The 27,332-nt window shown below is 41.5% G+C and overlaps 1 protein-coding gene across 2 annotated transcripts in view; it reads left to right on the top strand.

The window, feature by feature from the left end:
• Nucleotides 1–16: 16 nt before the first annotated feature.
• The window catches only part of IPMK (inositol polyphosphate multikinase), a 37,997-nt gene continuing 10,681 nt past the window's right edge, over nucleotides 17–27,332 (top strand). Inside the window, exons 1-4 of one of the 2 annotated variants that reach the window (XM_021535788.4) lie at nucleotides 17–257; nucleotides 4,298–4,383; nucleotides 18,689–18,785; nucleotides 24,423–24,595. In XM_021535788.4, coding sequence (XP_021391463.4) covers nucleotides 32–257; nucleotides 4,298–4,383; nucleotides 18,689–18,785; nucleotides 24,423–24,595 — 582 coding nt within the window. In that variant the 5' untranslated portion in view covers nucleotides 17–31. The remainder of the gene's footprint in view (nucleotides 258–4,297; nucleotides 4,384–18,688; nucleotides 18,786–24,422; nucleotides 24,596–27,332) is intronic. The other variant, XM_085583149.1, reaches the window with a different exon arrangement.

The following is a 27,332-nucleotide window of genomic DNA, read 5'->3' as shown; positions in this document are numbered from 1 at the left end:
CCCGCCGCCGGCCGCCCCCCACCGCCGGGACATGGCCACGGAGCCCCCGCGGCCGGCGGGGCGCCCCGAGGGCGGGCGCGGGTGCTGCGCGGGCGGCGGGCGCGGCGAGGCGGAGGAGGCCGAGGCCGCGGCCCAGCCGGTGCTCGGCGCCTCTCCGGGCCCCGCGGCGGCGGGGGGCGGCCGGCGGCGGGCGCTGAACGGATGCGTGCCGCTGTCGCACCAGGTGGCCGGGCACATGTACGGCAAGGATAAAGGCGGTGAGCGGCGACGGGCGCGGGGAGGGGGCGACGGGCCCGGCCGGGTCACCTGCGAGGGAGTCCTTCCCACCCCCGCCCTTCCCTCCGTTTAGCTGAATTCGCCCAGACCGGCTGTGGCGGGCGGGTTCGGCTTCGAGTTCCCTCACGCCCGGCGGCGAAGGGGCGGCTCGGCGGCTGGCGGGGCAGGCGGGAGCGGCGCGGGGCGAGCTCGGGGCTCGCCGCCGCCGTAGCCGAGCCGCCGCCGGGCTCCGGCCGCACCTGCCCGCCGGAGGTGCCGCAGCAGCGCGGGACGTGCTGGGGCCTGGGGCAGCGCCCGGGCACCGGAGCCTCCCCGGCAGGGCCGGACGGGGACCCCGCTCGAGATCCCCGCTACGCACAGGCCGTGGATGGAGCGCTCTAACCGCTGCTAAATTTCATTCTTCTGCTGCTTTTCCTAAATGGCCTTAGTCTGTCAGGACGTGATAGTTATCAGGCGCCCTTAAACCGAAGGACTTCTGCCGTTCAGCTTCATTTTGTCAGGCACCTTTTAAAGACTGGGAGTTCAGGTACCAGCATGCTAGTTCTCTCAGATGTCAGCAGCATGGTTTATCTAACGGGACCAGCTGAACCTCTGGCCACCAGAAACTTCAGCAAATTATTACTAAGCTATTGTTATTTGCTTGTTTATGTAATGATAAATTTGCACCAATGGCTAGGAAATGATCTAATAATAGACAGTATGCCTCCAGCTCTAAATTTATATTTTAGCTCCATGTTGAGGAGTAAGGTGTTGGCCCTTCTGATGAAGGGGTCTTTTAGCATAGGCAGCGGTCAGTGCCAAAGCAAGCTGCCAAGTTAATGTTGCCAAATGGCATTTTTTGCCTTTCCAGGACATTGCATTTGGGGTAATTCCTGCCTCCCAGCCAGATGGAAGGTATGCATCCATTCAGTTTGCAGTGTGCTCTCTGAGAGTAGCTACAATGAGTACCTGCTGGCATATTGCCTTTGAACCCTGGCAGTAGGAACTGCCCCTGCTGAATAGGCCAAGGGCTGAATTACAGAACCCTGTCAGCTATCAGTGAATGAAATTACAGTGCTAATGGCACTGTGAGTTTGTCTTATCTACAGCCTGCATCCATGGTGTGCCTTGCTGCAGATAATCTCAACAAAAAGTCATTCTCCTCTTTGCCCCTGCCAAAGGCTGAACTTCAGAACCTTTTCGATCATCAGTGACTGGAATTACAGCACTAAGGGCTCTGTGAGTTTGTCTTACCTGCAGGTTGTTTCCATGGCATGTCTTGCTGCTGATAATCTCCACAGAAATTCTTGTTCCTTGCCCCAGTTGCAGACATTGCAATGAAATGGAGGTGCATTGGGTCCTTGAAGGTGTATGTGTTCCATGTTCATACATCATAGTATAAACATAAAGGCTCACTTCAGAGAGAGCTTTACCTTTGGCACATCAGTCTTACTGCAGTTAGATCAAACAGCACAGGTGATCATCTGTATTTTAGGTGCTACTCCAATGGTTAGGTAAAGCTGGCTCCAGTACATCTCATGGGCTAGACCAAGACTTTTCTGTAGAGGTACCACCATGGTTGATGATCTCATCTTGGAAACTGTTTTATGTAGAAGTGAAGACCAAATCTACTCTGGTACTCACAGCTCTCACTTTTGTAACTCAATTTTCCCTTCTGTTCCTACATACAAACAGACAGAGGACTTGAAGGTATCCAAAGTATTTTTAACTTTTACTTTTTCTAGTAAAAGTACACTGTAAAATTTCTCCTGAATAACCTTTCTTTTCCCCTTTGTTCCCTGTGGCTGCCTTGCAAAGAAAGGCCTCTCATAGCCTCTCTGCATGCATGTGTAGACATTAGGCTGCTGTGCATTGTGACTGCCCTTTTGTTGGATGCTGTGTGCAGTAGTGCCTCCCCAGATAAATCGTGTGTAGTAAGTAAAGTAATGACTTTGGGTTGTGGCTTAATTGCCTAGGCGGGTAGAGAGAGACAGCACCTGGTGGGATGTGTCACCTTACAGAGCCTCCTGCACCTGCCTGTGGTTTGGTGCCTGTACCTGCAAAATGCTGGGGTCTCCAAGCCAGCAGTGGGATTCTGTAGCTACAGGGGCTGGTCTCCTTCAGAGTGACTTGCTTGCTCATTTCAGAATGGTAGCAAGCTTTGCATCCACAGCTAGGGAGAAACGTTTGTGAGATATTTCAGGGGTTTATGTTCAACATAGTTCTGTTGATTACTCAAAAATGTTAATTTGCTTTTTCATATGTTAAAATTCTCCTATTCCCTGTCTGTGATGAAAAATCCCAGGAAGCTGCCAACAAACCCATGACCAACATCCGTATGTTAGTATGATCTGCTGGTGGTGGTGATCTCTGCTTCTTGTAGATCAGAGGGAAGATTATGCAGTTTACATCTTTGTGGTGTATGTTGAAACATGGTTCTGGTTTTCAGGCCTGCCCCAGTCACAGTGACAGAGTAGTGCAATAAGTGCTCTAGCCTGTCAAGAATGCAGAGAATGAGGGAACTTTAGATGTCAGTTTATATTCAACTCTTCAAGTAATATGTATCAACCCAATAGTCTGTGGATTCTGCTTCCAGGAATCTTTGCCTGATCTTTCTACCTTATAGATTGTCTGCTTAGCGAAGGCAACATGCAGATTTTTGAGGAGTGTGCGTTATAAAACCTATTTTAATGTTTAACCTATTTTGTTTTAATGTGATTGTTAACAATTCGCATATAGATTATGTGCCATTGAAGTACTTGGTGCACTTTGCAGAGTAGTTTCCAGCATATGCAAAAGGGTACAGGAAGGGGGAACACAAGCTGCTGTGTCTTGAAGATGTTGTGGTAGCCTGCACATGTGTGGCAATATTTTTCCAGTTTTGAAAAGTGCATAAAATCCAACTTTAGGCAAGAAACATGACTTGAGAGCCGTTTTACGCAAATTTTAAAAGCTAACCTTTGGCATAGCAAACTATTGAAACAACTATTCTGAGTCTGGTGGTTGTTTTGAAGTAAATATCTTGGTCTCTAAAATTTTTGTGTAGTTTCCAAGATTGCACAACAGAGCCCATTCATAGATAATGGTTTTTAAGAGGTGAAAAACACAATTGCTGTTATAACTGCAAGCTCTCTTTGGGATGCAAAGCAAGTGGCTCATTTTTCTGTTTTCTCACATGGTAGTTGAAAATAGAACCTATTTTGGATACAGTTAACATTTTTGCTACCCTTCTAAGGAAAACAAATTACTGTCTGAAAAGCTAGAAATGAATCCTAGGATAAAAATTCTTTTTCAGAAGTGGGATTAATTTTGCTCAGTTCTTGCTTACATCCATGTCTTGAGCATCCTTGGATACTCTGTTGCATTTCTTCTGCAGGTATTCAGAAATACTGGTGGCTGGAGAGTCTTAAGGCTGTTTCGTGAGGGTATTTTGGAGGGTTTTTTTGTGCAGGCTTGATGAAGGTGTTGCCTGGCTGAGATGAAATTCTGTACTGTAATTATGGGTGATACAAATAGTAGCATCTGATAGCTTGGAGTGCCGTAGGGATGCTACTTCTTGTAGTAAAGACATACTCTATCTGTGCCACTAGTACAGATGTACATCCACAGGACATTTATTTCTGTTCTAGTAGTGAGGAAATGCTTTAAATGTGGTACTCCTTTAAAGTCTTGGCATTGTTGGAAGACAATTTATGAATTATTTTAAAAGGGAGTGTCTGTATAATCTCTTTCAGTTAATGATGGGGTTTTTGGGGGTGGAAGTTTTAATGTCAAATCCCAATACTATGTTGGCCTTGGGCAGAACTACACCCAGGAATTTATTCAGTGGGTAGAAATAAGAGGAATGAAAGCAAACCTCTGCTAAGGGTTATATGTAGGAGCTGACAATTCTGTCTCTACTGTGTGTGCAGCAGAAACAGTACAGCTTTTCAATAGGCTGTCCTTGATGGTTAAGTCACTATTTCTGGGGGAAAAAAAAAAAAGGCAAAAAGAAAGCTGTGCCTTTTAAAACTAAGCCCTGAAGGAAATGCTTCTCTTTTAGGCATACTGCAGCATCCAGATGGAACTGTCCTGAAGCAGTTGCAGCCACCACCTCGTGGTCCCAGGGAGCAAGAGTTCTACAACAAGGTGAGCGTCCCACAGTATGGAGGAGGCTGGCTTGCTCCAGCTGAAATGAGGGATGTGCTTCCTGTAGAAGTACATCCTTATCCCTGCAGTTGGTAAAGTGCAACCTAAATACCCTGCCATGGTATCTGTGTGCTCTCTGGAACTTTCTGCTCCTTGCATGTCACTACTCCTGCCAGATCTACTTCACTCACAGGATTTAAGCTTGCTTATGTCTTCATATGACAGCAGACTTTCAAAGCATCTTAAGATTTTATTGAAAAGCCTTACCTCCTGTCTGTGTTTAAAGGGTTGTATGTTTGATCCCAACTTTCTCACATAACCAAGTCTCTCAAAAGTGCTTACGTCTAAATTTAGCATGTTTTATGCTTCTTCCTAGCCTGGTTTACTGCTAGAAGTAGCTCTGTTCACTGTATTAAAACTCAATTCCTTTAAAAAGTCAATAAATATCAAACCTCTCAATTGTTTTAACTTCAATTGTTGTATTTTTCCTATTGCATATCTTCAGTTTGCTTTATCAGTAACTTTAACAAGTGCACACCAGGAGAGCTGTTGCTTTCCTGTGAACAGTTTCTAGAGCCTGCTCTGTCCTGTGATAGTCTGTCGTGTTTTTTTTGTGTCAGATTGATATGCCATGCCTTTCCATGGCTTATTATGTATAAAGAGCTATCAGTATCTTCATGCTTGGTGTAAGAGGAGTCTTGAGACCCTCTGCTTGTTGTGGTGTTTGGCTTGGATTTTGGTTGGTAGGTTTCTTTTTCCCTAAAAGTATATTTATTTAAGTTAGCAAAAGACCTTGCAGATTTCATGAAAATGTCTCACATAAACAAAGCAAGGTGTTTTAAGTAAATAGTGTGTTTGATACTAGCATTATTTGATAATTCTCATGATGGGACAGAACAGCAGTGCTTGAGTTACTAGGTGCCAGTTAAATGTAAATATTTTTCTGAGTTTCTGTGTGACTCTCATTGAGATGAGGTTAAGAAATATGCCATCCAGCCTGACTGGTAACTTGAGTAGAAGGAAGAAGCTTGAACAGACTCCTTTGGGCACCAGGCTACTTACTGTGCTGTGAAATCCTCAGGTAAAGACAGTAACATGCTGTCCCTGCCTAAAGCCAGCAGGTAAGAGGGGAAGTTCAGTCATTGCTTGCACATGAACTCTTCACATCAGAGACTATAATTTTGCCTTTTTAAGCCTAGACTCATGTGACAAGCTGTGAGCAAGACCCTGGGCCAAGTCTTTGAGAAGGGAATGTCTGTGTCAGTGTGCTTATTCCTATGCTGTGAAGAAGTCAGGTCTTGATGCTAGTAACTTGCAAAATAAGCTTATATTCTGTCTCCGAAGGCCTTGCAGCTTGCTTCCAGCACTGAATTTTTTTTGGTTGTAAGCCATCTTGGGGTGGGGTTGGGCAATTATTGAAAATTATGAGAGAAGGGGAAAGATGTAGACATAATTAGCTGTGTGTGGACTAGAAGGCCTTTTAGTGGAAGAAGGGAAGGAGAGAACATACATATGTGTTGTGGTGGTGAAAGTACAGGAGAAAGGTCCTGGGGGTTTGTTGCTCTTCCATGATTAACTGCTATTATGTTTACTGTCAGGCAAGAGCCGTGTGATGTGGCCTGTAGACATCTAAGCACTACATATTATCATTATAGGATGATAATTGCTCTGGGTTGGGAGGTTCAGGATAGGGTACAGTTTCACATGCAGCTTGAGCTGATCCAAATGCTCATTGTTGCCGAAAGGGAAATAAATGCCTTTCTTCCCATTCCTGCCATTTACCTTGCACCATGATGGTGCTGTTTGGACATTTATGAACTAATTTGACCTATTTGGTAGTCTTGGTAGTCTTCTGTCAGTTTAGGTGACTAAGCTGACAAGCAATGGGAACAACAGCAAGGGTGCCCTGCTTTGGTGACTGAGTTTAGCCAGTCTTGTGGGCTGTAATCAGAGACATTATCACCCTGGAGAAGGCTGATGAGCCTCCAGAGATCAAGGGAAGGATAATTTTACTGCTCCTTGAGACAAGGAGTTGTTTGAAAGGTGACCATGTACAGCAGATGGTGAGAAGCAGTGCAGAAATGAAACAAGTGAAGTAAGCCTGATAAGTCCCAAGCTCTCACTTTGTCAGGGCAAAACAGCAGGTTGGTTGGTAAGATCAAAGCAGGTGGTTGTTCAAGAGTATATGTGGATTTATTGTGACTTTTTTTTCCTTAAAATTTCTGCTCCTGTTCTTTCACATGTGCTTAGGTAGGTGAGTTATTGCTCCCTCTGCATCTGACCTTATGCTAGCATGCATGAACATTAGTGTCCCAGTACCTGGGTTCCAGAAAGAAGGGGGGTTGTCTTTCCTTCTGGAACAGCACACCTCCTCATGTGGAGTAACAGAGAAGCTCTGTAATTTATGGTAGCAAGCAGAGAAGCATGTCTCAGTTTCAGCTGCATGAGTCAGCTGGAGAGCAGCTATGGCAGATCTGAAGCAGAAGTGTCTTCCAAGAAGCAGGAAGTGGTATTTCAGTGTGCAGTCCTAGTACTTGTCAGCTCAAGGCTGCAGGGATTGTGTCGTGATAGATGATAATGAGGCATTAAGGGACGAGTTTAACTAGAACTCTGATATATTTAATGTGATACCAGGTAAATATTATCTTCTGTTTGAGCCAAGGAAGTTTTCTTTTCTGAAATTGTTGGATTTGCTTGCAGCTTGATGCGTGAGCATGACAGAGGTAGAAGTCTGTCAGTGGATCAGATGTTTTTTCCCTTGTTATTGGTGTTTTTTTTTTCTGTTGAGCATGATGCTAAGTACTTACCAGTAGAGCCCTGGCAAAATGGGGTTCCATTTTGGAATGGAAACTTGAACAAGATGTGTACTGCAAAATACTAGTAAGTGATCCAAAACTTGCTCAGAAGCAGTTGGCAGCTGAAGTTTGGAAGAATTCCACAGGTCTCTGTCAAATCTGGAAAATTGCTGAAGCAATTCCTAATCAGGCACTGTCAAGTTACCTTTCTGTTTTCTTCATACTTTTTTCCCTTTAGCAGTCATAAAAAAAAAAAACAGAGGTCTTTTTTTGTGAGAGATTATTTCACCAATTAAACTTTTATCTACTAGAGCACTATGTCTCATTCTCTACTGCTAGGGAAGGGGCTTGCCATGTGTTATGAGGGAGGGGAAAAACAGCATGATAAGATTATCATGAGTACCTTATATGATAAAGCATAGTAAAACAATGAGCTGTTTGTTAATAGCTTAACTGGTTTGTTAATAGCTTACCATGCACTGCTTAACTTCTCATTGGAGTCTGACTTTCTGGCTGTAATGTCCACTTGCTATTGAGTTCTGTAAATCTGAGTAATTATCTAATCAAAATAATAACATTTTAATTTTGTTTCTGCAAACTCCCTTTCCGTACCTGAGGGCATGAACTCCTTAAAAACATTGCCTACACAAGCATGGAGTGTTTTACTTGGTATTCTGGTACCCTTATCTGTGTGAGAAAAAGGCGAGTTTTTTTGACCTTGAATAGCTACAAAATACTTTGTTTTCAATAGGTATGAGCAACAAGGGAATGAAACTCATTGAGGCGTAAGGGTGATGTTTATTTAAGGGCTATCTACACTGCTGATCAGTTGTTTCTGTGTAGTGGCAATGCTCTGTGAGGGCTACTTTTGGGAGGGAGCAATATACAGTGATGTGGGAACAGGGAAATAGTGTTGTTTGAAAATGTAGTCTTTTCAGTTAGAGAGACTAAGTGAGTAAAAGGCAGTGTGAATTTATGGTAGGCTGCCTACGCAAGCATGCTAGGAAATCCACAGAAGTGGCCTGCTCCTCAGTGTGTTTTGGGATTTGGCTTCAGCCTGGTTTATCCATGCTGAACTGCTCTGATTTAGTTCAGCAGTGCTGATAGAAAGAGGAAACCTATCAGCACTCCAATGGTGATGTGTTGCACCAGGTGAGTTGAAAAATGTGAGAATAGTGTCCTCTGAAAAAGCTAGTGCAGCCGCTGTGTGAGGTAACGCACTGCTCAGCTGGGTGTGCCACTCCTGTCTCAGCCACACCAGGCTGTGCTTCAGGGCACTCTGTGCTAGTGTAGCTCTGCCTTTGCATTTCAGAGCTCTCCAGCACAGAGTTTTCTTAGTTTGTGACTGTATTTTCCTACAAGCTCTGTGTTAAGCATGAAGAGATGGAGTGCTTCTTAATGCTCAGTAGAACAAGAGAAGGTTGCTGAGCTGTTTGGAAATGGCTACGTTTTCACTTCTGATCTTGGCTTTCACTCGGTGCTGTTGTAAACCTCTTACTATGTGTAACTTTTCTGAGCATGGCCTACTGAAGTTTAAAGTTTTCTAGTGGAGCAGCTAATAAACTGGGATTTTATGCTTAACAGATCAATAAATGCTCCTGTAAACTTTTATTTGAGTTGCCCTTCAGTTTGCCTGTGGTGACTGTATGACACCTGGGGGATGTGTAGTACACTTTACCTCCTCCTGCTGCAAACTGTCCTGGGAAAGCTCCTGCAGCATAGGCAGCTTCCAGTGGATGCCTTTTTCTTTTCCCTGTTGGCTGTACATGGGAATTGTAGCTGGTTCTAGTGGTGTTGCCATGTCGTGGCTCCAAATAACATAGCTGCAATGATATAAGCTTTCCAAGGCTATTGTAATGTAAGTTGTACCCAGATTCTCAGGTAGTTCTGTCCCAGGTGCAAGGGTGATTTTGGGAAGTTGGATTGAAAAGGTGGACAGGGTTCTCCCCATCCCAGCTCAGCTCTGATAACCTCCTACCTCTGGCCAATGCTTGTGAACCAAGGGAGGTGATTAACTGCACACAGCATTGTGAAAAGATAATTCAGCTAATTACTTGGCTCTTCTAGTTAGCAAATCTTCCACCCATACCCAGTTAGTGATGGCTCTGTTAACTGCTGCAGCAGTTCAGGGTTTGAGTCCTGCTGACATCGAATCTGAATGCAAGGAAGTTGTTACCAGTGGAGATAGCAGAAAATGTTTTTGTGTCCTAAAAACAAAGCCAGGATATAAGAGACACAAATAGTTCCAACATGTAAAAGAGATTTACAATGGTTAGGTGAGAGTTAGGCACTTGAAGGCTAGGAAGGAATGGTTTTGTGGTTGCCTATGCAATTGTTCTGAAGTTTCCTTTGGATGTATTGAAATGCAGCTTCCATAGGGCAATGACCTGTGTTTGTTTTGCTTTCCTCAAGAACTCACTAGCTCATTTTACAGCCTGATACAAAGCAGGATGGATATTGTTTGTGCAACTTTTTCTGTGTTTTTTTAACAGTCAGTCTTTGAGTTTGTAACCAGGGGATAATGTGTTAATGAAACCCAGTTATGTTAATTTTTCTGAAGCCGCAGTTCCTTGTGCTTCTGGGGTTACAGAAAAGAAATGTTCAGGAATTGTGCCCATTTGGACCATTAGCAGTAATCTTTTCCACACTGTTTCATTTATTTTGTTCTCAATAACCTGCTGCAGCTCCTGGCTATATCTTTTAATTCCTGCTCGATGCTTGCTTTTTTTCTAACTAATTTTAATTAGTATTCCAGCAGCTTTAGGCAGTGCAGAAGACTTGTGGTGATTCCCCCTCCCTCCTTCATGGCATAAAATGAAGCCAACAGTCTGAAAGATGGGTTTTGGCCTGAATTTGCACAGAATTGCAAGAACTGACTCATATGGCTCATCTCCCTTTAAGCCTATATAGCATAAATCATGATAAGGCAGCCTGTGTTCCATAAACTGTTCTCTGCTACTGACAGGAAAGGAAGGGGGTTGGGGAGGCAAAGTACGTCTTGTTTCAGGATAAGTTATCCTATTTTGTAAGCTCAGTGAAATGCTTTTGCACTCTTGATTTAGATGATAATCCTTGGCTGAAAAAGGAGTGGATGATGGCCATTGTGCTGCTGTTGTGTACTAAAATATCCTTATCCTGTGATCACGTCTCTGGCTAAGGTTTTGATTTTCAGTCTTGTATGGACAAAAATACAGGATGCCTGATTTTCTTAACATCTTCTTTTGGAGAGGCAATGCCTTGCCCAAGTCTTTTATTACTACTGCATTTGGAGCTGTAGCTCAGAAGGATCTTTGGCTGTGCCTCATTCTGGTACGTCTGGGTCTGCCACATTGAGATACTGGTACTGAAGTGTACAAATTACCTGTTGGCAAGCACAGCGAGCGTGTTCCGATGCAGTTCATTCCTGCCCTCAGCATCACTCCTCTGCTGAGGAATTGTCTAGAAAGAATCCTCTTTTGTGGGGGAGATGAGCAAACCAGCATGTGAAGTTACCTCTTAACCATGAGCCTGGGCATTGGTAATAAAAGGAAGGACATATAGTAATTCTTAACTAATGAGAAGAAAATGGCTCTCTGACAAAGTTGTGAAATACTGGCAGCTGCTATTCAGATCTTTTTTCACATGAAGAGCTGTCTAAGAGAGATAAAGGATTAAGTGTAGCTGTAAGAGTCGGCTGAGTTCCTACTACTGCTCTGTAAATACTTTTTTTGTACTTCACTGTTAAATGACTGGACAGTAGGACTTGGAAATTTTGCAGATTTTTGTGGTTCTTGCACTCTGCAGCAAAAACAAGTTTGGAAGAAACACATCACACTGTAGAAAATTAACCTAGAGGGATCTGGTGAGTGTCTGTTTCCCATGCTCTTTGAGAATTGTGTATCACAGAAAAAACTACAACCCACTTTAATAAATCTAAGAAACCTTTAAAAAGGGAGACAGTAAGATGCCATTACTGCAATTTGATGCAATTGTGGAACTACTGGGTGGAGCTGGGAACAGACTGAATAGTCTGTAGTATATGCAAATAAGAAGGAAAAAAAATCCAGTTCTCTTAGCAACCTGATTTTGAGGAAGATTCCTTACCAATAGTAGATCTGGTTGGAAATAAAGTGAAAATGTATAGCTGTAAAGTGCACAGTATGTAAAATTAAGTTAATACCCAGCAAAATGCTCCTGCTCTGCTGGAGGGTCATGCCAGTGCTTTTTCGGCCTGGATCAAATACTATTTAGACTTCAATTATGAATGTTTCAAAATATGAATAAATTTACTAATCCGTGTTAGTGTTATACAGAAAATACTTTCTCATTATAAGTTCATTTAAAAGTAAGATATGGTTGGTGAACTGACAGAATGAGATTGAGGAAAGTGTAGGTTGCCTACTTGAAAGAAAAACAAAATAAATTCAGTCTCCAAAAAGAATTCTAGTTTCCAGTTTTAAAAAAATCCCAGACAGGCTTGTAATGTTGTTGCTGATGATGTACTTGAGGGAAAGGATGCCGTCCTGGGCAACAATGACAGGCTTGAGAAGTGGGCCAGTGGAACCTCATGGAGCTCAGCAAAGACAAGTGCAGGGTCCTGCCCCTGAGTCAGGGCAATCCCAGACACACCAGCAGCCTGGAAGGAGAAGGGATTGAGAGCTGCTCTGGGAGAAGGACTTGGGGATGATGGTTATTGAAAAACTTACCATGAGCTGGCAGGGAGTGCTCCCATCCCAGAAAGCCAATGCAATCCTAGGCTGCATCCAAGGGAACGTGGCCAGCAGGTAGGAGGGGATTCTCCCCCTCTGCTCCTTGCTCTCCTCACCTGGAGCGTTGCACACAGTTCTGGTGTTCCCAACATAAAAAGGAATGTTTGAGCAGGTCCAGAGAGGGCTGTGAAGTTCCTAAGGGGACTGGAGCACCTTCCCTGTGAAGACAGGTTGAGAGACTTGGGGCTGATTAACTGTAGAAGATAAGGTTGTGTGGAGACCTCACAGCACCTTCCAGTATCTCAAGGGGCCCCAAGGTAGCTGGAGGAACTCTGCATCAGGAACAGCTTATCCAGTGAGGTTGTGGCTTTCCCAAACCTGGCAGTGTTCAAGGACAGGTTGGACTAGAGCTTGAGCACCCTGATCTGGTAGAAGGTGTCCCTGCCTGTGGCCCTACATGATCTTTGGCTTCTTTCCACGTGTAACATCCTTTGGTTCTATAAATGGCAGATAAATAGAATGGAGTGCCTTGGCCTGGCACATGGACAGTGAGCCAGCTGAAGGTGCTCAGGGGGCTGTGGGACCAGCTGTACACTGTCACTATGTGGGGAGGGCATGGAAATGTGTGTGGGACTGTGGCAGTGCTGTCTCTGAGTGACTGGGACTGCCCCAGCATGGTAGTTGCTGCAGTACATTCCTTCTGTGGGCTCCTGCAGCATGGACATCTTCCAGTACCTTTTTTTTTCCTTCTGTTTGCTGTGCCTCAGAATTGAATTGTCATAGCTGGTTCTAGAGGTGTTGCCATGTCATGACTCCAAATAACAGCTGCCTCTTCCAGTCCTAGGAAAAACAAGCCAACACATGTCTGTCAGGACTTGGTTCCCGTTTCTGTCCTTTTGAAATGTAAAATTAAATTTTGCTTATTTGAATGAAAGTGCTTCAGGATTCCTCCCAGCTCTTGTTCTCTCCCACTCCTCTGTGTAAATATTCAGCTGGAAACAGATTGCTTTCTGGGGGAAAAAAAAGAGTAAGGCTGAATTTTCTCAGGAAATGGGACAACCATACTAGCCTCTTTTCCCTTGTGTTGTATTGTTCTACTATTCCACTTTAAGTAATTTCAGTGATAATGTAATCTTGAATAGTTGGAGCTGCTTAAAAAATTGTTCTTGGGACAGAGAGTTTGTATTAAAACACTCTGGCTGCTGACTTTGCCTAACTAATTTTTGGGTCTGTGAGCTTAGATGTGGTGTTGGTTTCTGACGAGGTCTGTGTCTTGCCTCAAATCCCAGTATTTGAGCAGTATTCATGTTGCAGCACATAGAGCATTGTAACAGAGCTACCTTTTGGCCCAGTAGTTGTGAAAATAGGTGAGAAAACTGATTGTATTGTACTTCTTCAAGGGAGTAGGACATGACTTTGTGCCTTGAAATTCACTGGGTCTCCCTGCCTGCTGGTAGCTTGAGTTTTGCAATGGGTAACTTCAGGACAGCATCTCTCCAGCTCTGTTGGGTGTGTTGTCAAAGAAGAAGGGAAAAGTAAGAATGGGAGAAATATTTAGTATGTTAAAATTGAAAGTTGCTTACCAGATGATCAATGGTAGTATGTCGTAACCATTTTTTTAGTCTGTGTTCTCTTTATTTTGGCCTCTAGTGGAGAGTACCTAATGTGAAATCTGTTCCAATTTCTTGTACATGCATGTTGACATAATTGAACAGAATTCTGGTTAAATTATGGAGTAGGGACCTTGATATACAATTTGCTGTGTATTTTTTGACCATTCACTTAAACGTCTCGTAACCTATTTAAGAGGCTGCTTAACAGCTATTTGTGATGGTAACAACCTCTAAATGTAAGTTTTTGGAAGCCAACCCCTTATTATAATGTGGGTTTTTTTTTCTGACTCCTGAAATGCTTTTGACTTTGTCAGAAGAGTGCCATCTTTACTTGAAAATCCGTTGATGTGATCAGATTATGGGAATAGATACTCCTTTGTTTTACACTCTTTCTGTGTGTATTTTCAGTGCAAATGATTATCTCATTAATTTGACTGCATATTAGATAGTAAATTAAGCAATGTGCCATAATAGCATAGTGTAACAACATTGGCAAATATTTAACTTGTGGAGTTATTGTGGTATGAGATTTTGAATATAAGCAGAGCTGGCTCAATGCCAGTCATTTTTTGTGGAAACAGGTTCTGTGGACACAACTCAAACCATTATGGTACCACTTCAGAAAAAACCCAGGGCTGTCTGAGTTGTAGAACCAAGCAGATATGAGTTGTTAAAATCACAGCTGCTGTTTCAACCTCAATTTTTTGGCCCTTGCAACTTGCCTGGTGTAACTGGCTGATGTAAGAGTCCAGAGGGAAATGGAGTGTGTGCTCAGGTAATTAAAGTCTGTGATATAATACATACCCAATGGAAGAGGGAATTAAGGTTGCCCTAGCATCTGTAAATCTTGCATGTGCTAATTTAAGTGTATGACTTAGCTGCATTAACTGCTCAAAAAAAGTCTCAAATCCCACAGTAGGCAGTGAATTCGCTGCCTGATGTTGGCAGCTGGCTGTGTAATCTGAGACTGCAGCCTGTAGTGCTGCTGCCTTTAGGGACAGTTTGTGATATCTGGCAACAAAGAAAGGTGATGCTGCAGACTGATATGCCTGCTCTGACACTTAAAAGTTTCCTACACAAATAGCTTTAAAATACATGTTCTTGTAAACTAACACTTGAATGTACTTTAGAAGGTTCTCTACAGATTACTTTTCTGTGAAAGTGGTATTTTTTCATCAGGACATTTAAAGACAGGTCTATACTGCCAGAACTAGTTTCCTGTTAAAATTTAAACTCTTGTTTTTCCCTCTCTCTATCATTTAGGTCATTAGCTACTCTTTAGAAAAAAAAACGCTGAAAGTCGAGTTTTAAATAAGAACATTCCCTTTGTCCTAAGCAGCCCCTCTTTGCATTACAAGCAGATGAATTATTATTATGTTCCTGGAAACCCCAGAGTGGACTTTGGATTAAAAACTTAGGGATGGTAAATAAGCTTCAGAATTAAAAAGTCCTGCATGGCTGGAGATTTTGACTGTTAGACTATCTGAACTGCCACAGAACATATCTGGGGGATATTCCTCCTCTGAGTTAGTGGCTGTAATTTGTAGTGGTCATGTAGTGAGCCCTCCAAATGTCAACATCCTATTTATTTGCTTTTATGGAGACATTTTTTGTCTCCAGTCTGTGCTATTGGAAGAATGTAGCCTGTGATATGTAGAAGGGATAACTCCCCAGGCTGAGTTGACATAGAGTTGGTTTGCATTTCTTGATTTATTGAATATAGTTGTTATATACACTAATGCAGAAATTGCTTGTATTTGTCAGTGTTTGCTGGAGAGATGGACCTCTGCTGTTACATTAAAAAAAAAAACCCACAATGTTTCTTGAGGTAAAATTGGGAGTATTGCTGATGCAAGTTAAAATATAATGCTTTATTCATTATGTTTTTTCTGAGGTAAGTGAAAACTTGCATTTTTCAGGAATCTTCCAGTAGTATTGGTATCAATACCTTTTTTGGGGCATGAGGTGCATGGTGTATTTCCTGTGTAGTTTTAGGGATGGTTTTATCATGTTTACATTTATATTTGGTATTCTGTGGCTTGCTACCGGGTTGTATGAAATGAGAAAAAATGCCCATGATGTGTACTGCTTATGAGGCCTTGTTCTAATGAGCAGAAGTGGTCTTGTCCTGCATAGGAATGAGGACAATTCCTGAAATGTCTGGTTTTGTTGCTTTGCCCACACCAAAGGGCTTCCTTTGATCTTTAATAATTGAGTGCTTATTCTTGTTTGACATGTGAATATATTACAGGCTAAAATTGAGGTCTATATTAAGGTCAAATAAGTGCCGTGTATATGTTATGTCAGAGTTATGAGGGGAGTTTTTTACTGGTTCTGGGAGCAAGATAACTTCTTCAGAGACAGAAATAATGCAGTTAGTTCTGTTATGTCAAAGTAGTGATACTGAAAAATGCATTATTGGGAGCTCTGTCTCCATTTAAAATGTTTAATATCAGGTAATTGAGGAATAGACTACTTGGAAGATATTACTTCTGGAGCTCTTCTCCCCATTTGGACTCGACTTTGGGCTATTACACCCCGTTATAAATTATCTGAGTATCTTTGTTGTATCCTGCTATTGGAAATATGCAGCAACATACTCATAATTACTTGCTAAGTTGCAAAGTTCAATTACCTAATGTTGACTTACTTTAAAAAGCAAGTCAAGGGTCTTGTCTCTCTTAAAAAAACCCAAGTGACATTCTATTTTCTCAGAATCTTTTGCTAATAAATTGAGTTTTTATGTTTGCCTATTTTCTCAGTTGCATTCAGTGTTTCTCCTTGTTGTCTGTTGTACTTTTGGTTTCCATTGCTCTCCTCTTGGTCCTGACTTATTTAAATACACTTGTTCCCATGTAAAGATACAATAATTTCTGCCTCTCAGATCTCTTCAAACTCATCTGGGAAAAGAACATTAGTGCTGGGGGCAGTGGAGTGTTGCCTTGGATGTGAGGTGCTATGATCATAAACTACCACAGTAAACAAAAACTGGGTTTGTACCACTTCTATACAGCATGAAGTAATGGCACCAGTCAGTGCTTGGAGTGCTGGCCCAGAAACTGCTGTCTCTACAGCTGTCTGAATTGTTATCAAAGGGAGCAGTGGCCAAGTCTGTGCCTCAGCATCTGCCTGCTGCTAATCTTCCCCTCTCTTCCACCCTTGGCTTCTTCTTTTCTTCCTTAAACGGGTAAGATCAAGCTACATTGCAGTCTTGTGAAGAAAGCACTGTCCTCTGCTGGCACCCCCTGAGGCTCAGTGAGGAAATGTTGCATAAACATGCTGATCACAGGGGCAAGCAAGGCTTTTTATCTTGGAGCACAGTGTACCAGCTACCAGCTTGTGCTAACATAGAGGGAAACTGGACTTAGACATACAATTATGTGTCATCCTCAGTGGTCATGCCAGCTTGTCTATGTGAAGAGAGATCAGTGCCCTGTGATGTGAAACTGTGATTTAAAGGGTACACACCTAGCAACTTGTCTATATTTAAGATAGCAACAGTAGTGGCAGAGGGTGTGGTGTTGGGCGTACCCTAGAGTTTTGCAATACACTGTGCACGTATTTCTTTAGTTTGAGCTTTCAGGATTAAGCCCTTTGTCTTAGGATCCTTTAAATGGAGCCTGTTCCATGAGTTGATTAAAGGAATCGATCAAATTCAATACCTTAGCATACAGTCAGCATGGGTGTATCATGTTCTTGATCACTTCCCACTAACAGTGAGGGTGTCAGAACTGTGTGTGGTGCAAGCCCAGGAGAACCCCACTTTAGCTGTGGAGAAGTCTCTCTGTTAGAAGCACACTGGTGATTTGAGTTCACCTAGTTTGAGATTTTTGCAGTGAAGCCTAAATTCAGGAGAACTCACATTAACTAATTTTAACACTGCTGCTGCATGAGGTGCTGTGTCGAGTTACTGGCACTGGTGAGGATAGCCAACATGCTCTAAAGATGCCTTGGTGCTCTAAAATAGCATGTGGACTTCAGGTCCATTTTTTTTTCTCCCTAGCTGTATTAACATAACACTGTAGTATGTATTTTGCATTACCTGCCCTTTGTAGCTGCTATTGCCAGGTATCCCCCACTGTGGTTAAATGTGGCCTGACATGATGAGCAAAATCTGCAGAGCTGTTAACAACGGGCTTTTTTTTGGCCTTGCTGCCACCTTTGGAATGGGCTCTGGCTGCACTGCAGTGACAGCAGAACACTCAGCATGCCAGGTCACTGTGCAGCATCCCTGGGTATTGCTGTGTGGCCATGGTAGGGCTGAGGGGAAGGACACCACTCTGATGGCAGCACAACTGGGACATCTCCATGGGGAGTGGGATGAGATGGCTCCTAAATGCAGTAACAATTATTTTAACTTGTACTGGTGTGGATATAGATCTTTCAGTTTACAAAGTGTGTGGAAGTGTGGTATAGGTAATCCACTATGTCTGCAGCTACATCACTGGGTGGGATGGGGCAAGGCAATGGTTTTGAAACCCTCTTAGCAGTGCTTCAGACTGGTAACAGACATGCAATTCCATAATAGTATCCAAGCTTCATTTTAACTGCAAAGAGTTGTTCCTTCAGGAATATAAGCCAGCTGCTGTTTTCAAACTGTTACTGTTTTTCCTACAGAAATTGAAAAAAATAGTGTTGAAAGCTTTAAAGCTAATGAAAAGAAATATATTTGAATTGTGCATAGTGTGTGTGATGTAGCTACAGCATGAATTGTCTTAAAGAAGATGAGAAAATGCTATCTAGTCTGAGCTTCCATACTTTACCTGATATAATTTAAAAAGATTTGGGTATATAATATGATGCAGTAATAGTATACAGTCTTGAATGCAAATGTGAGAACACCTTTTTCAATAGCTAGACTTTGAAGTTAACAATTACAGTTTAGATTTTTATTCACGTTAAACTATAAATTGTGCTTAGGGCTGATTCATCGTTGCCACTTTAAAATTTGAAAGAAAGAATGCCACTCATTTTTGTCAGACTGTGACAATTATCATCTTCATCTTGTATGTTTTTTGAATGTAAGGTAAATAGCTTAGACTTGAGAAAAAAAATACTGCAAGAAAGTATAATTTTGGGACAATTGGAAGTTGTCATGGTTTAGCCCCAGCCAGCTTCCCAGTACCATGCAGCTACTTGTTCACTCCCCCACCAGCAGAAATGAATGTTTAAAATGATGATCTCTCCAAGCCTCCCTATTTTATTTCAGGTTTATGACGCTGAATGTTGCGACAGCATTCTTCTGGAGCTGCGGGAATATCTGCCAAAATACTTCGGTGTCTGGTCACCACCTACTGCACCAAATGGTACTGTTCTAATTTTATCTCTTAATCCAAACCTCCTGGAAAAATTTTCTGGAGACTAATTTTTGGCAGTTGTGAGCTCTGTAGGGTTTTTTTGGATTTGTTTTGGAGCCCACTGATGTTCCCTCTAACAATTGGTTCCCGTTTGCAGTCTTGTGGCTGGATTAGGTCTTTGGAGTTTTCCTCCCAGGGAAGATGGGTGTGGCTGTTTGTACAGCAGAGGTTTCCTGAGTGGCTGAGCCTGATGGACGTTGCCCCAGAGTTCCTGCTCTGGGTGAGATTGTGGTGGAGGAGAGGGCTGGTTCCATGGTTATGTCCAGCCAGGCAATCAAAGGAAGAACACTCTGTGGGTATGGAAGAAAGGAAAGATGGATACTCTGGGGCTGAGAAAGCATTCAAACTGGAATATGCTGCTGTTTCTTCAGTGGTTGGATCTCATCACTGTGCCTTACCACCCAAAGCACTTACTGCAGGTGCCATGGTGGGGAGTTCTGCTTGCCATCATCTGTTACTGGTTTTAATGAAACAAAGATCTAGTGTCTTAAAATTTGTAGTTGTAGAACACTAGGAGTCAGGAAGAAAATGATGTTTTAGTAGAACAATTGGAAGATTGTATCTTCAAGAGAAAATAGATATTGTTGTATTAGAAACTGGATTTTCTTCTGGGGACTTTTCTAATTCACACTTGGGAAATGGAGCTTCTGGAACACACAAACAAAGGGATGCCATGGAATCTATTTGAATACGTGGGCACCAAAGTAGATGCCATGCTCCTTTAAAATAACTCTGTCGTCTTGTGCTAATGCTATCACTTGATAGACTTGTTTTCCAAAGTAGTAGTAAAACAGCATCCACAGACATGGTGTAATATCTACAGGAAAAAATGAAAGGAAGCTTGTGGTAGTACCAGCAGTTTCTTAGCTCAGCTTTACTTTCATGCTTTCCTGTTTGGCACTAACTCAAATAGCTCTAGAAGAAGTATCTTTTTCCTTCCCTCACAATTTAATTTATTATGGATTGCAAATAATTTTTTTATGTTTGCAGTATGATCTTAAGATGTGAAAATATGTGGTCTAACCAAGAGACAGTAATTCAACACATTGCTCATTTGCTTTGGGGATTCAAAAGCACCATGGGGCTGGATTTTGGAAGGTCACTGCCAGTCCGACATGGGCAGTAGGAATAACTGTTTAAAGGAGGAGAAACTTTTGATTTTGTTTGTTTTGCTTCTTGAAAAGGCTGTGCACTATCATGAGTCCTTTTCATAGAAAGCTGTGGCGACAGTTCAACCAAAACACTGCACTGCCAACTCTGTTATCTGTAGTATTAATGAGCTTTGTGTAGTCTTGATAGAAATCAAAGTTGCTGCAGATGATGGAGCTTAGCAGAGTGTATGTGTATCTTGTTCCTAAATGTAGATTGAAGATATATTTGTAAGTTTGCTGCAGTCTTAACAGTGGAAGCCTGACCTTTCCCTTGGCAATCACTGCTCTGCAGGCTCTGGGATCACAGCTCCGTACAACCCAGTAGTAGTGAACCCAGTAATTTCCTGTTGTTACTAAATTGGTCATAGATGACTTCTGAGAAAACAAAACTTAGTCTGCTCTCAACTTGATTTGTGACCATCTCAGTTTCCATGTGACAGGTAAGCAGGAACTGCAGCTTCTAAGGTGAAGAACATAATTTATTTCCTTAGAGAAATATTTAAGGAGAAGCATCAACATTCTATACTGAAGAAAAAGGTAAGTGGATGAAATTGCTAGCTAAAAGGGGTGAAATATATGAAGTGTAAATGAGAATGTAGGAAATGTCAGAAAAAATAGACTCCCAGTATCAATACAATTTGTAAAATAACTCCCATTCTGCTGAAATCACATACCCAGTGCTGCTGCAAAGGAAATGGAGGTAGAGGTGGGATGCTGTTTTCCTCAGCTCATCTAAAATAGATTGGATTTGAAATTTAGCTTCACTGGCATTGTGGGTATTGGAGTTTATTCACAAAGCAGTGGAAAAGTTGTTATAAAGATCTAGGAGCCATCTGCTGCTGAGTTTTCTGAGTGTGGCTGCCTAGTTGCTGCCGTGGTTGTTTTTTTTTAAGTAACTTCACTGCTGCTCATTTTATACTCTTACCTGGTTTTGTTGCCTAACCTGTGAGCAGGATAGATACATATAACCCAGCTTCAAACTTAACTTCTCTTCCTTTGTTGTTGCGGGCAATTGAAGCTCTTCCCTGCTTATTCCTGTTTTGAGAGGTGTCTCCTCTTATGAAAAGGAATCAGATGCCTCAAGTGATTTTGTCTCTTCTGTCTCCAGTGAGGACTGAATGCACTGGCATGTCTGTGCTGAAGTCTGCAGTGGTTCATGCCATGGATACTTGCTGAATTCTAGTGGTCTTTTGGTTTATCTCCTTTGGGACTGTAAAAATTATGTAAATAATATGTCAAGCCACACCTTCCTGCCACTGGTAAATAGAAAAGGGCAGGGCAAGTCTCTGGTGAATGATTTATTTAAATCCTTAAAATGTATGGTCAAGACTATCTAGCAATGCAAGTTTTAATATAAAAATCTTTATAAATTTCTCTCTCCATGGGGGTTTTTAATTTAATCTAGTTTGAGATAGCAAATGCATAATTTCCTGAAGCACACTGGGTTAGCAGGGCACTATATAATAATTTAGAAAGTCTGAATTGCTTGAAAAATCTGTAGTCTTTTTTTTAATCAAGGAAGGGGAAGGGGGGAGAGCGCTTTTATTACCTGGGCTGAGGTGCAGACTCACTGATGCCCTTGAGAAGGAAACTTATGGTCAGAGCTTCAGAGGCTTGCAGTGACTGATTTGAAAATGGAGAGCAGTTGATACATATCTGAGCCTTAACTTTGTTTTGCCTTAGTCTCAGTGCTTGGAGGTATCATAGGGGTAACTGCTGGAAATGAAAGTTGTGTATGTACCAGTATTGTGGGTTTGGGAGCTGTTTAATCAGACTGATGAATACAGTGCAAATAAGCACCAAACAGTGCCAAGAAAGATGGAGTATAAACAATTGATCAATTTGTTTGAAGCAATCATGAGAAAAAGTAACTTGCTTTATCTGGGTGGCATTGCTCTGCCAACAAGGCCACACAGCTTTGTGAGAGCAGAGGGATGTGTTAACAGATATAACAGGCCTAATTCTGAGCCAGCAGTTAGCTAACAAGGAAGATTTAATTCCAGAAAGTGTGAGAGAGATGAGAAATTTCTGGTTAATTTACAGGCTTTGCCAAATAATTAATGTTTCCCAGGGTTGATGTTATCTACAAAGGTAATTTAATGCTTAATTAAAAAATTAATTATTGTTATGTTTTTAGGAGGCTGGTAAGATAGCTTAAGAAATCTAGTTTAAGAAATCTGGAAAGGATGGGGAACAACGAAGTGACAGACAGTTTGGACTTTAAAGTATTTGAGAGGTGCTGAATGCTTGTGCTGTGTGGTTAAAAAGCAGGAATTAGACCAGTGCAGTAGAAGACAGCTGATACCTGTGGATACCTATGGAAATAAATGTTTTATACTTTCTATATGGTTTTATTTTAGGGCTGATGAAAACATTGCTCCTAAACAATCTGTATTACTCTTTTATTTCTAACAGTTTGATTTTGGAATGCTTGCAATATGCTCCAAAGCATTTTGGAATTGGTGGTGAAGGACTGCAGTCGTTTTCTGAGATTTTTTGCATTTACTGTCTTTCCCCACCTGCCATGTAAACCTGTGGCTCTTTGCTTTTGAGAGCTATGTACTGAAACCCTTGAGTTTTATTTAGGTATTTTCTGCATTGTTTTAGAGGGATGACACAAATCTGTTGATGACAGTGATTTCTGTAATATGCAAAAAGAGTCAGAAGGATGACACTTAGATTTTTACAATTTTTGGTTTAAAAGGAGATAGCCAACAGATTTTATTAACTCCCTAGGTGTTGGTAGTGGTTTCTCAAAGTCCTGCAAAAGCTATGCTAATATCTGAGTGAATTAGACATCTGTATAACAACCTTGAAGAGCAGAAGTAGCACTTGCAGTTCAGGTGATACAGAATATGCTGCCTGGTAGGGAGAGTATTTGTCCTGCTTCTCCTTTGGGAATATTCAGTGAGCAAATATCAAGTATGTAGGCTGCCTAGGGCTCCTCAAAATTAACTACAAGTTACTTCAGCTTGGATGCATTCCTGCAGTTGTAGTTAGTGGGTGAGCTAGCCTATAACAAAACTCCTTTTGCTGTAGCTAGATTGATCCTGTAGCCCAAAAGACATCAAAAGCTGGGGAAGTGATTTACTGGAGGAATGGTGGTTTTTTTTTTTTTGTTTTTTTTTTAAATTAGTGGATTGGTTTGACATGTCCTGAAAATGACTACATTAACAAGATGCCTAATTCCATTGATACAGAAAGCAGACATCTGAGGATTGAATCAAACCTGTTTAAATTAATACATACATACTTTGTGAGAAATTAGGACATTTGATCATGATGGTGTAAAAACAGAGGCTCTAGTAGGACTTAAAGTAGTAAAAGTCCCTTTCACTTTTTTCCTTAAGAAAGTGTCTCTACTTATCAAGTGTAAATGGAATGTTGCTTGACTGGGACTGGTTTGTTACCTGATTGTACAGCTTTCAAAAAGGCACTTTGTGCCTCTTTTTAAACTTGAACTAGTTTTGCTTTCTCTCACAATCCCATTTTAGATCATACTGCAGGAATGGAGTATAATACAATTTTTTTTGTGTTCAAACTGCATTAAAGCCAAAGCAATACATGTATGGAGTAGGCTTTACTGGAAAGAAAGCCAGATCTGATGTTTGTGCCTGGTGACAGGAGGATTTACAAAGCACATATGAAGAATGAGACCAGTGTTGAGGCTGTGTTGGTTAATCTTGTCCTGGCAAGGGCTGGAGGTGGGTGCAGCTGTCTCCCAAGCAGAGTTGTCTGAGGGCTGGTGGGTACTGACTCCATTTCCTTGTTGTGTTCCGACAGTGAGTGAATGCTGGTAATGAGCATTTTCATCAGGTTTTAGATAATCCTTTAAATCTTCAGGTACTTCTGAGGTTTCTTAGTCCAGCCACCCTCCCAGAGGACTGTTAGAAATGGATGAAAGGCAGCCTAGGATTCCAAGAGCATTTTCCCCCAAAGGTGTGCCATGAGAAATAAGTGTAGATGGGAGTGGGATAAAGAGAAACCAAATGAGCTGCATTTCAGCCCCTGAAGGCTAGGAATGAAATGTTCTCTTAATTTTTAAAATGACACGAGACCAACTGAATTGCAAAACTAGCCACACAGCTGCAAAACCTGCATTTGTATGTAGTTAGTAATGCTCTTTGTGATATGTTAATGACTTAATGAAAGCTACTCAGGGATTTTATCTGGGCAATAATTTGGATTTGAATGCTAGGTTAACACATGTTAATTGTATACAATTTTCTAAACAAGAAAGCATTTAGATTTTCATAGCAATAGAATTTGTGGGTGTCAGTGACCATGATTTAGCCTCCATTCAGAGACAAATTTGACTCTTGAAGAACTCATGTGATACTAAGCCTTAAACTCTTCACATTCCTCCACAGGTGCTCAGCAGAAGCTATTTTGCTTTGACCCACTGTTAAGAGAAGTTGTTTTTTTTTTTTGACAGACACATACCTAAAACTGGAAGATGTGACCCGTAAGTTTAATAAGCCCTGCATAATGGATGTAAAAATTGGTCAGAAAAGTTATGATCCATATGCTTCAGAGGAGAAGATACAACAGCAGGTCAGCAAGTACCCGCTGATGGAAGAGATTGGCTTTTTGGTTCTTGGCATGAGGGTAAGAACTTGTTTTGTCTTCACTTTCAGTTTATGCTCAGGCCTCTTGTCCCACACCAGGTACAGCAACTGGTTTTCCTAGCAAACAGCAATCCTCTTGAGTTTTGCATAAATACTGTGTTACCTGAATGTCTTGGTAGTGCTGGTATCAGCTGTCATGTGAAATCAGTTCCAAAGAACTGCTCTGGTTCAAAACAATTATTTAACATGGCTTTGTCCATTAGGGCAAGCTACTTGCAACCTGGGCACTGTATGTGTATACAAGAGAGAGGCTGGGTATTTAAAACTGAATATAGCTGCAATTAATTCTTCACCACCACAACAGATACTTAAAATTATTAAGCGGATTTTAAGGTGTATATCAGAGATTTACATACTGAACCAGTCTTTCTAATAATTCAGTAATGAGCTTTATCCACCACATTTTTCATCTTTATACTCGTTTTTTAAATAAAAATAATTTTACGTATTTTTTTAATTTAGGGAGGAGTAAGGAAGCTCTCAGAGGTGATGCATGTAGCTATGAACAAGCTGCTTATGTTCTACAGAGGTGATGCAAATAGCCATGAACAGCTGCTAATGTTTTACATTTTAAAAAGCTTTCCATCAGAAGGAGACTTCTTTTGATATTTACACACTCAAGGAATGGCTGTCAGGGAAGGTTAGTTGGGCATGCAGACATCCCTATTAACTCTAGGTACTCTTAGAAATACTAAGAGTCAATAGGTGTGTATTTGGCTACTTCAAAACTTCATTGTAAAGAAAAGGTGTACAGAACATTTGTGGCTCAGTAAGAGAAATATGTTGATAAGTAGTTTTCTCTGCCATGATAGGTACAGGAATAGTTTTCTTTTTTGATGTGGGATTTTTGTTTTTCTTCTCATACACAAAGCCAGGGCTCCTGAAGCTTTGCAGCACAAATGGCTGGAGACTTTGATAAGCTTCCCCTTTGCTGTTCAATAGCAATAACAGCCAGATTGCACCATTGTTCAAGATAATTCTAATATCTCTGTAATGTTTTGTGCAGAGCTGCCCAGCCTCCCAGCCCTTAACTCTGCCTTGAGATAAGCTGCTATATAAATTATAGTGGTCATGAGTAGTAATTACATAAGCCTATGAGCAAGAATGTGGGAGTTAAGTCAAAAACCAGCCACAGTTTGGATGGAAAAGGAAGGTTAGAGATTATAGCTTTGGATTTGGTTGATGTCATTGTGTAACCTTTCTTATCTCATTTGTAAAACAATGTGCTTCATGTCCTATGTTTCATGACAGTGCAGATGGAATGATTGATTGCTTCTGTGGTATGCTTGTGACTATTGTTTCTAACATTGTCACTTATTTGTGTCTTTGTCCTGTTGCAGAATTTTTTTCAGTCCCCTAATTCAGACTGGATGTATAATGATGGTTCTCCCAAGTAGTTCAGTTTTCCATCCAGTGTTTAGCTAGATGAGATTTGGATTTTTGCCTTTGGCAACCAAGTACACGTTGGAAGCTGTTTTCCGAAGAGAATTGAAAAGGTTCCTCCTGCCTTCACACAGCACTTGGCAAAGTCTGAATTCACAATGTTCTCTGCCTCTTGGTTATGGGAGGTTCTCTGTGCTTGCTTTATTTTTGCAACGTTCTGGCCATACTATGGAACACTCCTACACAGATATGTACTGCCCAGAACAGCTCACTTGCTGGATGAAGGTTGTTTCTGTTTTCTGGACAAAACATGATGTAATGAAGAAGTACAGGGGTTTGGTTTTAATCTCTTCATTCAGTGTTTTTTTTACCAGGGAGGTGGGCTTGTGTGGTAAAATTTTACAAGGTCAAGAAGGAGAGGGCTAGGAAAAACAGAGGGTGTAGCTATGCTTTTTCTAAAGCATCTATCATATAAGTTGTCATGAAGAAATACAAGCAAAAAAAGTGTTATAGGTGGGGGTTTTACCCCAAAATCTATTTACAATGTATTTTTACCGAAAAGGCTATTGAAACAGCTTTTTCTTAGGCATATAAAATATGTATGGTGTGTCCTTAAAAATAGGAGTGTCCTGTCTAGCTCAGCATTAATTTATGTACACAGTTCTGCCATTTGATCTATATTTAGCTTAATACACTGAATAGATGAAATAAATGCATGGAAATACATTTAGGAAGCGCGGTTATTTTAATAACATTGTTTAAAAACACAATTCTGTACTTAGTGGAGGAGTTGCTTTCTTTAACAGATGCCTCTGGATCCCTGGAAGTGTCCAAGGCCGGGCTGTACAGGACATGGAGCAACCTGGTTTAGTCAAACATGTCCCTGCCCATGGCAGGGGATTGGAACCGTTTGAAACCAGGTCATTCTGGGATTCTGTCAGAGTGGATATGATTTGTTATGAAAGTAGTTAGAGTTTGCATAGAAGGTGGAAGTCTCAGGTACTGTTGCAATAGCAAATTTGTAATTGTAATGTGGTTTCAGTAGCAGACATGCAAACAGGTAAGAAATCTCTTTGCAGCACAGGCAATGTTGGATACAGAGCATTCTGCATGCTGTTGAGTACAAGCACAATGTGTGGGCTGTGCTCTCATTTCAGATTCACAGTCCTTTAGGAATCCACAGTTCCCAGATTCTGCAGATTGTCTTTTGTTTCCAGGACATCAGTTGCAACCTCACGTACTCCAAAATATTTCTGAAATGCTATTTTAAAACACAGACTGGTGATTATGTAATTTTACCATTATAATCCATCATTGACTTCTATTGTTTGTGC

Source organism: Lonchura striata, chromosome 6 (assembly GCF_050655825.1).
Source record: "Lonchura striata isolate lonStrDom1 chromosome 6, ASM5065582v1, whole genome shotgun sequence".
Classification (NCBI taxonomy): domain Eukaryota; kingdom Metazoa; phylum Chordata; class Aves; order Passeriformes; family Estrildidae; genus Lonchura; species Lonchura striata.
This window is presented reverse-complemented; position numbering and strand designations above follow the sequence as displayed.